This window comes from Phycodurus eques, unplaced genomic scaffold (assembly GCF_024500275.1).
Source record: "Phycodurus eques isolate BA_2022a unplaced genomic scaffold, UOR_Pequ_1.1 contig_27, whole genome shotgun sequence".
In the NCBI taxonomy this organism is placed as follows: domain Eukaryota; kingdom Metazoa; phylum Chordata; class Actinopteri; order Syngnathiformes; family Syngnathidae; genus Phycodurus; species Phycodurus eques.
Window position 1 is genome coordinate 62,180 of NW_026904024.1, and position 17,022 is coordinate 79,201.

General features: G+C 42.4%; 1 protein-coding gene across 2 annotated transcripts; it reads left to right on the plus strand.

Annotated features, from left to right (window-relative positions):
- Positions 1–6,241: 6,241 nt before the first annotated feature.
- On the plus strand, positions 6,242–16,387 carry LOC133398243 (zinc finger protein OZF-like). 2 transcript variants are annotated; one of them, XM_061669866.1, is made up of 3 exons: positions 6,242–6,422; positions 8,531–8,687; positions 12,680–16,387. In XM_061669866.1, exons 2-3 carry the CDS (start codon positions 8,561–8,563, stop codon positions 14,062–14,064), a joined length of 1,512 nt encoding a protein of 503 aa, XP_061525850.1. In that variant the 5' UTR covers positions 6,242–6,422; positions 8,531–8,560; the 3' UTR covers positions 14,065–16,387. The 2 variants fall into 2 exon arrangements, with proteins under 2 accessions (XP_061525850.1, XP_061525851.1); XM_061669867.1 differs by lacking the exon at positions 6,242–6,422 and adding an exon at positions 8,883–8,946 and having other exon boundaries at positions 8,637–8,687.
- Positions 16,388–17,022: the final 635 nt, after the last annotated feature.

Consider the following 17,022-nt stretch of genomic DNA (forward strand, 5'->3'; position numbering starts at 1 on the left):
CAGTCTGAAATACTCCCAAAGTTTTGGCATTTTGTCTTCTTTTTTCGCAGCCACCGCAAAAAGTCAACATCTTCTTTTTTTGTGTTTAACGGCAGCTTGCAAACCACCGCATCTGCATATATTTTGCGCTCCTTGAATCAAATATGTACGCGCCGCTTCTGCCTTCTTCCCTCGCATTGATGATGTAACCGCGTTGTGCTAGTCCGTCTGCTCCGTTGAGCTTCACAATTTAACTATTTCCTGCCATTAACAGGCAGCTACTGTATATACAGGGGTGCACATACAAATTTTGGTCTGGTGCTCCATGGCGCACCAGAGGTTGTTGCTTGGTGGTCTTTTTCCTCCCCACCCACAGACCTCACTGGCAGTTGCGAATGTGATTCTAGGATGTATGACAATTACAGTACTGCATTATTAATAGATGGTAAATCTATTAATATAGCAAAATCTTGAAGTGGTCTTTAGATGTATTCACAATGTGTACTGTAACTTAATTTAGCCCTAACCTAATTAAATAGATTCTAACAAAATAAACATGATTTGGAAAAGGTTTATGGTCAAAAGGTCCATCCATTTTCTGAACCGCTTATCCTCACGAGCGTCACGGGTGTGCTGGCGCCTATCTCAGATGACTTCGGGCGAGAGACGGGGTACACCCTGAACTGGTCGCCGCCCAATCGCAGGGCACATATAGATAAACAACCATTTGCACTCACATTCACACCTGTGGACAATTTAGAGTCTTCAATCAACCTAGCATGCATGTTTTCGGGATGTGGGAGTATACCGGAGTACCTGGAGAAAACTGGTAGGAACGTAATTGCACAAAACGGAAAGTACAGTACAATCTGGCCTGGGAACACCTCGGGATCCCCCCGAAGAACTGGATGAAGTGCCTGGTAAAATAACCTGCGTTTTAAAATCACCTATTAACTCTCAAGGTTCCTAGCGTGTTCATTTTCGTGAATGAACTACGATTATAACGATGTGTTAAAAGCCAACCAATTTATTCCTGACAGAGGAGTCTATGCATACTTCAGAACTCTGGGTCCGCAGCTACCCCATCTTAGCCTTAGCAGAGATAGTGTAGTCCGAACAAAGCTATCTGTTCCTGCCCCAGACTTATACAAGGTTTCAAAGAGGAAATGTGGAATTGTCTTCGTCTGATTGGTCCAGGGTCCATTGACGTCATCGTTGCTATTCAGAATGATGGCCGTTTGCCAGACGCTGTCTCCACACGTCTCGCTTCTCAAAGTTCACAGCAATCCTTTGTAGCCACTGTTATCTCCGACAGATGTTCCCTGTGGCCTCCACGTGCAACCTGTCCTGGGTGTGTGTTCCGGTTTTTGTCTTCCCCTCGTTTCACACACACACCTGCTCCTGTGAGAATCTTCACCACCTGTGCCTCGTTCACCCTAATTACCCCTTGTATTTAACCTCGTGTCTCATTACCTCTCGTCGCCAGTTCGTTGCACCTTGTCGTCGCGTTCCAGCATTCCTTGTTTCCACGTCACAGACTCACAGTAAGACTTGACCCGGTTCCGATTATCGACCTCGCCTCTTTGCCTCATGTTTTTGGATACTGTTGCCTTTCTTGGATTGCCTGCCTGTGTACCGACCTCTGCCCGTATATTAAACCTCTCTTTTTGGAAACTGTCCATTTGTTTTGGAGTCGTGCATTTTTGGGTCCTATCCTCTGTTCCGTTCATGACACACCCTACTGGGAGCTTTCAAGCAGCACACCCCCACACCCTTATCTGATTTACATTTTATCTTCCCTGAAAATTAGCACCAATGTTCAAGCACAAACCAGTTAAACAATAAAACCATATATCACATTACTGGGGAGAGGGAAGTCTGGGCATCCCTGCTAAAGCTACTGCCCCCGTGACCTGACCTCGGATAAGCGGTAGAAAACGGATGGATGCAAAGTACAATAATTGGTCATTTCAAAAGCTTCTCAAGGCACTCAAATTGAGTCACAATCAATAATTTATGAGCCATTTATTTTACTATAGGTAAAGTGTGATGTACAGAAATAGAATACAGGTCATTTTAATTTGTTTGCTTTGCAATTAAAAAAAAAGGGAACTGGCCTGCCTAAAAGTGACACACTTAAGAATATTTTTGTTCATCTTTGTTCATATTTACAGATCTTTACAATTTGCATGATGTAAATTACCATGAGTCTCCTGTTTGCATGCTGAGTGGGAAATTGTGTGACATTTTTTTTCCCATCAAGAGAGTTTGCCCTCCTAGACTAATATTTTGTATCCCTAGGCTTTTGCTTGGTTTAAGTGCGCAGAGAAACTTCTTTGACATGAGGCACTACTAACTGGAGTAATTAATGCAATTTTGGTAAGCTGAAATAGTTAATGACCCATCATAGCTAGTTTTCGTGTCACATCAAAATTAATCCAAGAACCCCTTGATGGTTAATTCTACCATCCAGTTGGAAGATTTTGTTACATTTGCAACCTATTTATTGTTATAACGTCAACTTTTTGTCAACAAAATGCCAAATGATGAGCTAAAAGAGAATGGCTAAAACCAGAAGTTACGTGAAAACATTAGTTACTCCTTTGTGTTCAACTTACTGCATGTTTAAATTTGTCTCACACTCCCCGAGTGTCTCAGTGTTATGTCGTTCAACAATGACCCGTTCAAACGAAGAAATCATTTGTGTGAAAGTACTGAATGGAATCACTGGATGAACATTTGTTCCTATCATAGTTCAGTTTAGCTCACGCGGACTTTGTGCCACACTTGAATAGCGCCAGCCCACCTCGGAGAAATGTCTCATCATTGGTTAGCAGCTAGGTGCATTAGCTGTTTTTTACAGCGCAGCTCTATGAGGCAGGGTGAGTGGGAAAGAGTTGTCGTGTTTGGAAATGAGAGCAGCCGGAATATAAACAACAGCTCTGCTAAAAACAAAAACAAAATTGGTCTGGTGCTCATGTTGTTGCTTGGTGCTCATTTTTCATGACCCACCGACCTAACCTGGATTAACTTATGTTTGTTTGTAGACATAAGTCATAATCGTTACTTATTTTCTGTACAAATAAAGGACTAAACCTTTTTGGTTTGTAGACATAAGAACGGTTTCTTCTCTTTTTAGATCTTTTTACATGTGCTTAACATTTTATTATTAGTCTTAGTCTGGGCCAGTTCACAGCTTGTAAATAGCTGAAGAAATAGATATTCATTTAGACACATTGTATATGATTTTATACCTTGCATTCTGTATATAAACAAGTCTGTAATAATAGATGTACTTAAATCATAATTCATTATAGATACTTGTTTTATAATCCCATGAAAAAAATGGTCATGTTAATTATTTCTCTTTTATGGCCATTACTCACAAATGGTGAAAACATGGAACAGTGGTGAACCTTCCGAGGAGTGCCCGGCCGACCAAAATTATGCAAAGAGCGTAGCGACGACTCATCCAAGAGGTCACAAAAGACCCCACAACAACATCCAAAAAACTGCAGGCCTCACTTAAGATCAGTGTTCATGACTCCACCACAAGAAAGAGACTGGGCACAAATGGCCTGCATGACAAAAACCACTGCTGAGCAAAAAGGACATCAAGGCTCATCTCAATTTTGCCAGAAGCCATCTTGATTATCCCCAAGACTTTTGGGGAAATACTCTGTGGTCTGACGAGACAATAGTTGAACGTTTTGGAAGCTGTGTCCCCCATTACATCTGGCGTAAAAGTAATACCGAATTTCAGAAAAAGAAGCTCATTCCAAAAGTATTCAATGTTGGTTTTCGGCTTGCCGCTTACATGCACTGATTTATCCAGATTCTCTGAACCTTTGGATGATATTATGGACCGTAGATGATGAAATACCTCAATTCCTTGCAAATGTACATTGAGGAACATTGTCCTTAAACTGTTGGACTATTTTCTCACGCACTTGTTAACAAAGAGGTGAACCTCGCCCCACCTTTGCTTGTGAATGACTGAACAATTCTGGGAAGCTCCTTTTCTACCCAATCATGGCACCCGCATGTTCCCAATGAGCCTGTGGGATGTTCCAAACAGGTGTTTGATGAGTATTCCTTAACTTTCTCAGTCTTTTTTGCCACCTGTCCCATCTTTTTTGGAACGTGTGGCAGCCATAAAATCCTAAATTAATGATTATTTGCTAAAAACAATAAAGTTGGTCAGTTTGAACATTAAATATCTTGTCTTTGTAGTATATTCAATTAAATATAGGTTGAACATGATTTGCAAATCATTGTATTCTGTTTTTATTTGTTTAACACAACGTCCCAACTTCATTGGAATTGGGGTTGTAGGTTGTTTGTAATGAATGTTTTAAATCAGTGGTAGTGACAGTGAAATATACCAATTTCAGGGACTTTTATTTTGAAATGCCCCATCAGATTTTGGTGGGACCACTTTTGTTGGAGACTTGAGGTGGTGTAGTATCTCCCCTGTACTGGACCGGTGTTGCAATAGCTCATAGATTTTTTTTTTAACAGATTTTTTTCAGTCAGGGGTAATGACAGAAAAATATGCAGTTTTCAGAGACTTTTATTTTGAAATACAATATCAGATCTTCATCCAACCTCTTTTAGTGGAGTCCTTGGTGGTCTGTCACATAGATCTGGACTTGTCTTGCGATACCAATGGGATTATTTTAGGGTGGTTTTGGCTCAGTAGGTAGAACAGGTTCAAATCCTTGCTATGACTGTCCGCATGTCGAAGTGTCCTTGGGCAAGACACTGAACCCTAATTTGCTCCCAGTGGGCCTGGCAGAGCCTTGCATGGCAGCAGTCGCCCATTGGTTTATGAATGTGTGTGGATGTGAGGCTTTGTGACGCGCTTTGGGCACTGTGATGGTGTAGATAAAGCGCTATATAAGTGCAGTCCATTTACCATTTATTTTACATAAGATATAAAATAAACGCATTTTTTAAATGCATCTCAAGATTCAAATTAACATTGCTGGTTGCATTCCTTAACCGAAGAGCATTGACGTCCGTATTATTGGGGAGGCTTTTATTTTGAAGGTGGCTTTCGCTGCGAGTTGGCGATTTATTGCCATAATGCCAAGAATGAACAAAATTTGGGGCGGCTGGCTTGACTGCTACTTTACGAGTGGATGCTGGCTTGACCGCAGTGACTTGGAGGTGGACTGCAGTACATTTTCAAAACTGCGCGCGTGGGTTGCGCTCGAGTATAAAGGCAAACTACGCGTGGACAGCCGCCGTGACGTCGCGCGAGTATAAAGAAATTAGGTTTCATTTGGCCGTCACTATGACATATAGTCAAGAAGATTCCATTCAAACATAAAAGGAGGAATATTTTTCACAACATAAAGTAGTTAGTAACTAAACAAGTGAGAGTAAGAGGAGTACAAACCTGCTCTGTGTAACACAACGTGAGGCTGCATGCGAACAGAGTCCAGAAGTTGACGTTGTGGCTCGTCCTCCTCTTTCGTTCCAGAAAGTTCCTTCTCGTACTTTGCTGTCGTCCTTGCACACATATTTCACACGATAATCACAACACCTTCACAGGCGATCTCTAATTTGCGCTATGTTGCTGACAAACGCGTCTTTGTTAGCGAGCTAAGCTAACTAGGCCGAGAAGCTTCAACTTGCACCACCAAGACGAGTTTATCCGGACGCGAAGATTTAAATGAAGTTTTACTTCTTTAAAGCAGTGAAGGACGAACTGTGTCGCGGTTTCAATCCGTCTACAACTAATTGGGAATAATTAATTCGTGGAACGAATTCGGTTACTCAAACAAAACTGCACGAAAGTCGATCTGTAGCGGAAGTTGCTCCGCAACGAGGGAAGCGCATGCGCGGACGCAGGAGGTTGGATTTGATAGTTTGTTTCGATCATTTCAAACTAAATTAGTGGTAAAATATGCTGGATAAAAACGAGATAAATAACATTCAGGTGGAATAAAGACGAAACTCGGCCAATTCCAGTTGGTGGGGAGGCGAAGATTGTTTGCGTTTGCATGACGACACTCACAGGTATCTATATAGGTAGATACAATACGCCCATTTTGAGTTCTGTACCGACGGTGGCACTAAACTCGCGGGGGGGGGGGGCTAAACTAACTAAACTTCTTTTGTCTTTTTTTCAAATGTTGTGTAATGAAAGCATATGCTTTAGCGTTGACAAGAAAGTCGCCTTCATTAATATCGGTTAAGAAATGAGCAAGTTACGACTTAATTTCAGTGTCATGCATTGCCTTCTATGGGAACAACGACCTTCCCAACATGGCCGCCAGTAGGCACGTTAGGTAGCCAGGCTGCTACTGCGCCCCGGTGTATCTAGTCGTCTTATCTATGTACGACACTCGTCTCAACCGTAATCACACGCGCTGCCACTTGCTGCACGAAAAAAAGTCCTGGATTTGTACCAAACGTGTTGAATCCTCGTCACAGTAAGTCAATCACTACTGTACTGGACTAAGACTTCATTCGTTCAGTCTTCGTGTGTAGTTGAAATCGCCTGGTTGCACGTTGAAGCGTTTCGGCCTAGTTTAGCTTAGCATGCTAACAAAGAAACGGGTTTTTTTGTGATCAACACTTCACGAAGCAGAGATCAAGTGTGAGGGGAAAGTGTTCTTTTTCCACCACCTACAACCGTGTGGACCAGAATATCTCATATTAACTCTTAAATGTAAAACAACCGCTAAATATTCTCCAGCAGTTTTGTTTGTCTGAGATACTGAAATAATATCCCGGAACACTTATTTCTTGAATCGTTTTGTTGCATGTCTATAATGTTTAAACACTCATTTTCTGTCCTGAGGTCACAAATTAGCTGTCTTCTTTCTGTCTCATATCTCTTACAATCCATAATTACATGTTCTACGGTTTCCTCTTGTTGTTGCTTTTGATGCTTTGCCATTTTAACCAAGGCAACGTTTAACCCAGTGGTTCCCAACCATTTTTGTCTTGTGTACCCCCTGAGCATTTTGTCATACCATTAGTACCCCCACCCATACGTTTGATGATTCTCTACTTTGACCACTTGTATAACTGTTTGCGCAGAAAAGTTATTTTGACCCGTTTGTGCAAATATACTGCTGCTTGCGCAAACTTGGACGACAGGGAGGCAAGTGAGGCTCAACAGCCATTGGATGAAGCTGCTCCTCCCATGATAGTATAAATTGTGAAGGCTGCTAGGGGCGAGGCGCCATTTTCTACCCTTCGACACCACGGGCGTGAGGTTCGGTATCAGGGAAAAGGAAAAAGCCCAGAATTTGGATAAAATTGTCCTCTTTGCTGAAGTCCTGACATAAAACAGATCAAATTGCAACCTGTGTGAGTTTTTAACTGGTTACCGTTCCTCAGAGGAAAAACAAACAAACACACATTTGGTGAGTTGAGCAATTGTTCATTAATTTGTAATTTGGGCCTTTTGGCCTTCGGTGATAGGACATTGCGCTCACTCTCCAACAAGAGGAATAGATAGAAAGAGAGAAACTTCACCCCGTGAGGGAAATTAGATTTACTAGCTTCATAACAAAGTTTTTCAAACCTTTGTACATGAGCCAAACACTCTGTTTGTTATTGCGAGAGAGATGGAAATAAGAGGCAGCACGGTGCGCGACTGGTTAGAGCATCTGCCTCACAGTTCTGAGGACCGGGGTTCAATCCCTGGCCCCGCCTGTGTGGAGTTTGCCCGGAGAAATGATAGCTGATAGCCGATGATAGCTGGGATAAGCTGCAGCACGCCCGCGACCCTTGTGAGGAGAAGCGGCTCAAAAAATGGATGGAAATAAGAGGACAAAATAAGGTGTACACACACGCGCAAGCACACACACTCGACGATACATGACGTCACCATGGAAAAACTTCCCGGTGACAGGTTTAGCAGTGGTAATACGGTGTTTAAAAAGTAAAGCAATGAGTGATTTGTGACGGGATAGTGAAATGTTTACTTCCAATTTAGCTGCGTGCTCGCTAACTCTCACAATCGCCGAAGTAAGCAGCAGTCCAAATGACTGACAGCTCAGTTTTCTTTGTAAATATTATCCAAAATGAATCAATCCTCCAGTGACTACAATCCAGAGTCACTGTCTAGTCCTTCGCTTTTAAACAAGCCGCTTTTGGGACAGCAACACGGCCATTCAACCGGTGGCCGTGGTGGCTGCGGTATGTTGTCACCGTTTCCCCACTTTCCACTCTGCTAAACTCCTGACAAGGTTGCTCGGCCCGGGAGTGCGAAAGCCAGTGCTCAGACCGCTCTCTCCCCACATTAAAAATGTAATCCTGCAAATTAATCAAACTTTTTAATAAATGTACCTGTAATCTGGTTACATGTCTTTTTTCAGTAACAGGACTGGATTACAGTTAATTAAAAAAAAAATCCTGAATACATAACGCCGGTTCATGTTTTCTGTGACACCTGTCCAAGCCTGTTTCCTGCAATGTGCTCGTGTACCCCTGGTTGGGAAACAGTGGTTTAACCCACGATGTCCGATTCTTAACCATTGTTTCACATGTCCGATTTGCACTTGCTTTTCTCATCCCTTCAACGTAGACCGAAAAGTGTTGTGATCGGCGTGTGAAAATGTGCGCAAGAAGGACAGCAGAGTACGAGGAGGAACTTTGGGGACCAATAGAAAAAAAGGAGCCACAATCTAAACTACTGGACGCTGTTTTCAATCTGCAGCCGCGAACTGTACAATGCAGAGCAGGTCGGTTCACTTCTCTCTCACTTGTTAAGGAAATGCATTCTAATTTTAATAATATTCCTGTGTTTATTTAAGGTTAAGGGCACTGTGTGATGTTACATATAATTAGGGCTGCAATGATTAATCAATAAAATTGATAATTAAGTTTTGGCAACGAGTTTCATTATTCATTCAATGTGTGCGTGATTATTATTCTAGCATCCCGCCACGTCACGCAATGAATGGTGCAGTAACTACACAGAAGAAGAAAAAATGGAAAATGGTGTGTTATTTATATAGGGCATTGAATACACACGGTAACGCAATGTGATAGGTCTACAACGTTCATCTTGTCTTCTTTTAAAGGGTTATTTGGTTTCTTTTGTTCAGACCATTTTTTTTTCCTGGTTAAGAGGAATTTCTTATTTTGCTGACAGTTTTGGCTGTCAACTCCAGCCTTCGGCAGAGCTGTCACTGCTCCCTGGTGTGACGTGTCTTTTAAAACCGCTGATCGGGTCGGGAAACCTTCAAAATAAAGTTCCCCGACCCGATCGAGTCTGCGCTTCAATGGGAGATCCACAATTCGCAATATGAGCAGTTTTTTCATGGAGGACTTGGAAACCAAAGCCATCCAGACTGCACCCCAACAATACAAACCAACACTCTGGAAACGATACGTAGACGACATACGAAATAAGAAAAACTGGACACACACAAGACTTTACAGACCATCTCAACACAAGAGACAGTACCGGCAACATAAAAGTCACACATGAAGAGGAAACTAAGTGGACCATGTCATTCCTGGACTTAAACATACACCGCAATGAAGATGGCAGCATAAAAATAACAATTTATAGGAAACCCACACACACAAACCAGTATCTCCTCTGGACATCAGAACATCCTACACCACAAAAATAAAAAAAACCTTCCGTTCACAAATAAATATTTGCAATATACAATAAATTTTCTTTCATGTAAACACATTTACAAATACCGAAATACTTCACACTGCTGTATTTATAAACTGAATAAGCGCTGTCCATGAAGTCATTTATATTTATTTATTTATTTATTTTATAGAACCGTATCCAGGTACAATATTTACAATGCCGACCTGGCTGCAGACAGGTAAGTAAAACAACGCAAAATAGGAGCTAAGACATATACAAACTGTACAATGTGATATAGTAACGAGTTAAATGTTACATTACATTAACGCACGTTGAATAAAAGTTCCCTAAAAGGCATGTGAGCAGATATTCTCTAAAGCCTCCAATAAGGACAGACAGGAGGAGGAAAATCAGCAAGCCAGACAACATGAAGAGAAGAAAAAGGAAAGAAAAGAGAACGACAAACAGAAAATGGACACCAAAAACAAGGAGGTAGTAACACTTACCATACATCAGAGGAATAACAGAACTGATACAACGCAGAATGAGAAACGATCAAATAGATACAGGAGTGAAAACAAAATCAAAACAGTCATAACAGATCACTGCAGGAGGAACAACCACATTATGGACTGGGAAAATGGGAAGATTATCACCTCTGAAACCAATAAATACACACAATGGATAAAAGAGTCAATAAAAATACGGAAGTGTAGAAATGACACCATCAACGGGGATGAGGGAGCGTACATGCTCCCTCACATCTGGGACACCATTCTTCAATGGCGGTGAGGGGTTGAAGCGCAGATTCGATCGGGTCGGGGAACTTTATTTTGATGGTTTCCCGACCCGATCGGCTGTTTTAAAAGACACGTCACACCAGGAAGCAGTGACAGCTCTCACGAAAGCTGGAGTGACAAACGAAACTCAGCAAGGTAAGAGATTCCTCTTTACTGGAAAACAGTTGCTTTGTCTGAACAAAAGAAATACAAAAATCCTTGTAACTCAATGTGCTTTACATGATTAAAACAATTTTTAAAAAAATATAAAAAACATTAAAAAAAAAAGCAAGGTACAGAAAAGTAAAAGACAACTTAAAAAAAAACATATACCACATACAGTTAAAAAAATAATTTAACGAGTACAAAATGCCTCTGTGTGTAGCCTTCATTGACTATGAAAAAGTGTTTGACTCAGTCATCACAACTTTGACATTGCAGGCACTGCTAAATCAAGGGATAGAAACGACCTTTATCAACATTCTACAATCAATATACAACGGTTCTTCTGGTTCAGGTCTCCGTGATAAAAGAGTGCAAATATGTCTACGGAAAGGCGTCAGGCAAGTCGACACACTGTCTCCGAAGCTGTTGACAGCTTGGTTGCCTTGAAGAAATATTTAAAAAGCTCAATTGGGAAAAGGAAGGGCTAAAAATAACTGCGGTTATTTGAGGGATCTTCGTTTTGCAGATGACATCATTTTATTTTCCTACGATGCTGAACAACTACATCGTCGTATTCAGGAATTAGACTTAGAAAGTCGTCGCTCAGGTCTCAAAATTAATCAAAACAAAAGGTCATGTTCAATCGTTACTGTGCACAAAAGATGTCAAAATGGAGGACTACCGTAATTTCTTGTGTATAATGCGCAATCCCCCCCCCCCCCCCCCAAATTTGTCAAAAGTCAATGGTGCGCATTATACATAGGTGTATAGGGGCAATTGGGAAAAACATTTTATAAATGTCTCCCGCCATCTAGTGGTTATGAAAAAGCTGGACACTTTCATTACAAAATGCCACCGCCACCAAGAGGCTATGAGAAAGGTGAAGCCTACACTTTCATTCCAGTATGACAAGGGTGCATATGACTGCATATATGTAGAGTTGTGCTTAAAAGTTTACATACCCTGGCAGGATTTGTGAAATAATGTTGTTGTTTTTTTTTTTTTTTTAAATATGACTGATGAGCGAACAACCATCACTAATTTCTATTTGGTTATGTTTTGTTTAATGATAATGCTTTTATGAAATGCTTGACCGTTTAATTTGAATCCCATTAAAATAACATTTCATGTTTCACCTGGTCCTTCTTGTTTTCTTCAAAGAATTGTACCTATCTTACAAATTCTGCCTGGGTAATAAAACATATGAGCACAACTGTGTGTTTTCTAATTTACTAAATAAAAGTAGGGCTGTAAATTTCAAAATAAAGGCCTCTTTATACTCCCACGCTCGCGCGGCCGACAACACCCGCATTGCATCACGTGACCGATGCACTGGCCCGCGTGGCCCCTCTGCGTCACTTGACGCGCACATGACAAAAATTGTTGCTGCGCGTAGAATGCCGCAGAGATCATCTCTCGTGATTGGTCCGTTTGAGTCGTACCCACCGTTCCTCCCGGTTCCACGTACCACGCCTTCTTGAGCGATTTTGCACCATAATTATACGTATCATCTGGTCATCTAGGTGCATTTGTTCAAGCAGACGCTGTTCCACGGTCACCATTGTTGTTGCTTTGTTCCTTGTTACGGAAAGGAAAGGAAAAACGGCTACTGGAAATGGCCAAAAAATGCAGAGGAAACTTCACCCTGTGGCATCCTAGCCAATTACCAGCCGTAGCGACACCCCAACTTGGACAAGAACTGCAGTACATTTTCATCTATTTGCGAACCATGGATTCGTTGATCTTGAATTTTCTTGCGGCTGCTTGATTCTCATGTTCCTCTGCCTAACTGATAGCTTGCAGTTTAAACTTTGCTTCGTAAGCGTGCCTCTTCGTAGGTGCCATTTCTGGTGGTCCCCAATATATACCTACTGGTCACAACAACACTGTCACAACAACAATACAAAAAAATTTGCAAATGCCAAAGAAATTTGCAAATGCCAAACAGGGAGTATGCAGGGTCCACTGTATTATCTTAATTGATACTATTGATTTTATGAAGTTTATTAATTTACACTTTCACATTTTATTGTTGTTGTTGACCCATCTAGTTTTATTTCCAATACATTAAACTCATCTAGTTTTCATATTAACCTTAAATATAAATATAAACCATAATACACAACATGAGAAAATATTTACAAACCATGTGTGTTTGTGTTCTTGTGTCTTGCAGACATCACTGAAGAGCTTCGTACTGAGCGGCAGGAGCCAGAGCCCCCTCACATTAAAGAGGAAGTGGAGGACGAAGAGGTCTACCATATCAAAGAGGAAGAGGAGCCCATTTCGATTAAAAAAGAGGAGGAAGAAGCCTGCCCCCACATCAAGGTGGAAGAGGAGGATATCACAAAGTTTCCATCTACTGGTGTCCCTTTGAAGAGTGAAGATGGTCAAAGTGAGGAGAACAGAGGGGTGGAGCCTCCAAGCAGCAGCTCAAGTCAACACATTACAACAGAAGGTGATGGAGACCACTGTGGAGGATCACAAGCAGACGGCCTCTTACCTCCACTGTCAGATAGTGACGACATGATGTCACACTCTCCTCACACTGATGAAAATCATGATGATAAACAGTCTGAAGGTGATATGACATGTCACACTGACAACAAACGATGGAAATGTTCTCAGTATGGGAAAACGTTTAAGAGCAGTTTGAAACAACACATAACACATACTGGAGAGAGAGCTTTTTCCTGCTCTATTTGTGATAAAAGATTCTCTCGCAAGGGAGACTTGACAAGCCACACAAGAACACACACTGGAGAAAAACCTTTTTCCTGCTCAGTTTGTGGTCAAAGATTCACTCAGAAGGAAACTTTAAAAATACACACTAGAACGCACACTGGTGAAAAACCTTTTTCCTGCTCAGTTTGTGGTCAAAGATTCACTCAGAAGAGAGTCTTAAAAATACACACGAGAACCCACACTGGTGAGAAACCTTTTTCCTGCTCAGTTTGTGGTCAAAGATTCACTCAGAAGGAACACTTAAAAATACACACAAGAACCCACACTGGTGAGAAACCTTTTTCCTGCTCAGTTTGTGGTCAAAGATTCACTCAGAAGGGACATTTAAAAAAACACACAAGAACCCACACTGGTGAGAAACCTTTTTCCTGCTCAGTTTGTGGTCAAAGATTCACTCAGAAGGGAGCCTTAAAAATACACACAAGAACCCACACTGGTGAGAAACCTTTTGCCTGCTCAGTTTGTGGTCAAAGATTCTCTCACAAGGGAAACTTGACAAGCCACACAAGAACCCACACGGGTGAGAAACCTTTTTCCTGCTCAGTTTGTGGTAAAAGATTCTCTCACAAGGGAGATTTCAAAGTACACACAAGAACCCACACTGGTGAAAAACCTTTTTCCTGCACATTTTGTGGTCAAAGATTCTCTGAAAAGGCAACTTTAATAAAACACACAAGAACCCACACTGGTGAGAAACCCTTTTCCTGCTCAATTTGTGGTCAGAGATTCTCTCATAAGGATCGGGCTAAGACACACAAGTGTGCTGGTGAGAATAGTAGTGCTCAAGATGCTTTTAATGAAAATGTAAATGTTTAATATAAAAAAGTAATTACTATGTTACTGACTTCTACATTCTTGTATTCTGTATACCAGCTGTTCTTGTATCTACCTTCTTGTTGTCCATATATTTTCTAAAAGGCCTGCGAGAGTTGAGAATTAACACCGGTGCCAAAATACTTTCAAGGGACGAGTTAAAGGTGAGGACATGGGCACTTTTTCCATAGTTTTGGATTTATAAATGATGTCTGCAGAAAAAAATAAAATAAACTCAGTCGTCATTTTAGAATCATTTACTGATGAAATATCTGAATTTCAGTCCAGATTTTGGCCCACCCACATTTTGGACATGTCAGCCTGTCACAGCTCGACACATAAGGAGGAAGAGCCAATTACATTTCCTCATTGAACTTCTGTTTTCCATGGTGTAGGTTTTGTCCATATCGAAAGTCTGGGTGTATTGTTTAGACGAAAATGAGTGAACATAGTGACAGAGAAATATGTTCGAAGGCTTGTTTTAAAAAAAAAAAAAAAAAAAAAAAAACCTTTCAAACACCTCGAGAAAAGAAGACAGTCACGTCATCCCACAATACGTAATTCTTGCAGATTTATTTCCTCAGACCTCAGCTCAATTTTGAATCCATTGCACCACAAACATATAGGACTGTATATGTGTGTGTGTGTGTGGATCACAAAGGGGTTTCTGAAGCAGGCATTGTGTGACAGATGTGGACATTGGCTGGCTGTCATAATGTCGGATGACCCATAACGAGGGTCTCCTGTCCTGAAACTGCGGCTGACATGATTTGATCCATAAAATCTAAAAGATTAGGCTTATCGTTGAAATATTTTCAGAGGTTGAAGCTGCCATGATTAGAGATTTTCCCGTAAAATTTGGTGATGATTTGTTGACAGTTTTTGGATATTAAGCAGCTTTTATTGGGTTCATGCATGAGGCTTTCAAGGATGTGGCTCTCGCTCACCGTGCTTGTGTCCTTTTAATGATGACACCCTGATAAATTAGCAATTTTTCAGCACATTAAATTATTGATTAAACATAATTTTGGGGTACTAGCTGTTTTTCATGTGATGCAATGCTATACAGTTTGACCACAACAAAAGATATAATGCCAACTTCAACAAAGCGGTGTTTGGAAACTGAAGCAAGCTGTATTTTTTATTTTATTTCCACTGCATAGTAGAGTACATTCATTTTCCCACACCGGCTCTGCCAGTGCTTTTCAGTTTTTGATTTTGATGATGAAAAAGTGGTGTTCGAAAGGGAGTTAGTTATTTACCAATTGCTCCAACACGTATTGATATTATTGAAAATGGCAGCCAGTTTAATTTTCTTGAGCAAAAAATAAAAAAAAATTAACTTTCTTTTTTATTTTTGTGAGTGCGTTACAAATGCAGCTTTGGTGCTCACTGAAGCAAAAACTCGGGCATGGGAGGAGTTCGGTAAGGCCATGGAGAAAGGCTTCTGGACGGCTTCGAGGAAATTCTGGTCCACCATCCGGCGTCTTAGGAGGGGGAAGCAGTGCACCACCAACACTGTATAGTGGGGATTGGGCGCTGCTGACCTCGACTCGGGACGTTGTGAGCTGGTGGGGAGAATACTTCGAAGACCTCCTCAATTCCACCGACACGCCTTCCCATGAGGGAGCAGAGTCTGGGTTCTCTGAGGCGTGCTCTACTATCTCTGGGGTTGAGGTCACCGAGGTAGTTAAAAAGCTCCTCGGTGGCAAGGCCCCGGGGGTGGATGAGATTCACCCGGAGTTCCTCAAGGTTCTGGATGTTGTAGGGCTGTCCTGGTTGACACGCCTCTGCAACATTGGCCTCTGGATTGGCAGACTGGGGTGGTGGTCCCCCTTTTTAAGAAGGGGGACCGGAGGGTGTGTTCCAACTACAGGGGGATCACACTCCTCAGCCTCCCTGGTAAGGTCTATTCAGGGGTGCTGGAGAGGAGGGTCCGTCGGGAAGTTGACTCTCAGATTCAGGAGGAGCAGTGTGGTTTTCGTCATGGCCGTGGAACAGTGGACCAGCACGACACCCTCGGCAGGGTCCTTGAGGGTGCATGGGAGTTCGCCCAATCAGTCTACATGTGTTTTGTGGACTTGGAGAAGGCGTTCGACTGTGTCCCTTGGGGGGGTCCTGTCGGGGGGGGCTTCGGGAGTATGGGGTACCGAACCCCCTGATACGGGGTGTTCGGTCCCTGTACGACCGGAGTCAGAGTTTGGTCCGCATATTCGGCAGTAACTCGGACTCGTTTCCGGTGAGGGTTGGACTCCGCCAAGGCTGCCCTTTGTCACCGATTCTGTTCATAATTTTTATGGACAGAATTTCTAGGCGCAGCTGAGGCGTATATGGGGTCCGGTTTGGTGGCCTCAGTATTGCATCTCTGCTTTTTGCAGATGATGTGGTTCTGTTGGTTTCATCAAGCCGTGACCTCCAACTCTCACTGGAGCAGTTCGCAGCCGAGTGTGAAGCGGCTGGGATGAGAATCGGCACCTCCAAATCTGAGACCATGGTCCTCAGTCGGAAAAGGGTGGCGTGCCCTCTCCGGGTCGGGGATGAGATCCTGCCCCAAGTGGAGGAGTTCAAGTATCTTGGGGTCTTGTTCACGAGTGAGGGAAGAATGGAACGGGTGATCGACAGGCGGATCGGTGCAGCGTCTGCAGTGATGCGGACTTTGTATCGATCCGTTGTGTTAAAGAAGGAGCTAAGCCGAAAGGCGAAGGTCTCGATTTACCGGTCGATCTACGTTCCTACCCTCACCTATGGTCACGAGCTGTGGGTCGTGACCGAAAGAACGAGATCCCGGATACGAGCGGGTGAAATGAGTTTCCTCCGCAGGGTGTCCGGACTCTCCCTTAGAGATAGGGTGAGAAGCTCGGTCATCCGGGAGGATCTTAGAGTCGAGCCGCTGCTTCTCTGCATCGAGAGGAGCCAGATGAGGTGGCTGGGGCATCTGATTCGGATGCCTCCCGGACACCT

Bases quoted from the DNA above. Each gene is read 5' to 3' on its own strand.
- LOC133398243 (XM_061669866.1), top strand. From the start codon at position 8,561: ATGTGCGCAAGAAGGACAGCAGAGTACGAGGAGGAACTTTGGGGACCA. The intron at 8,688-12,679 runs GTCGGTTCACTT...TGTGTCTTGCAG, and splicing joins AACTGTACAATGCAGAGCAG to ACATCACTGAAGAGCTTCGT.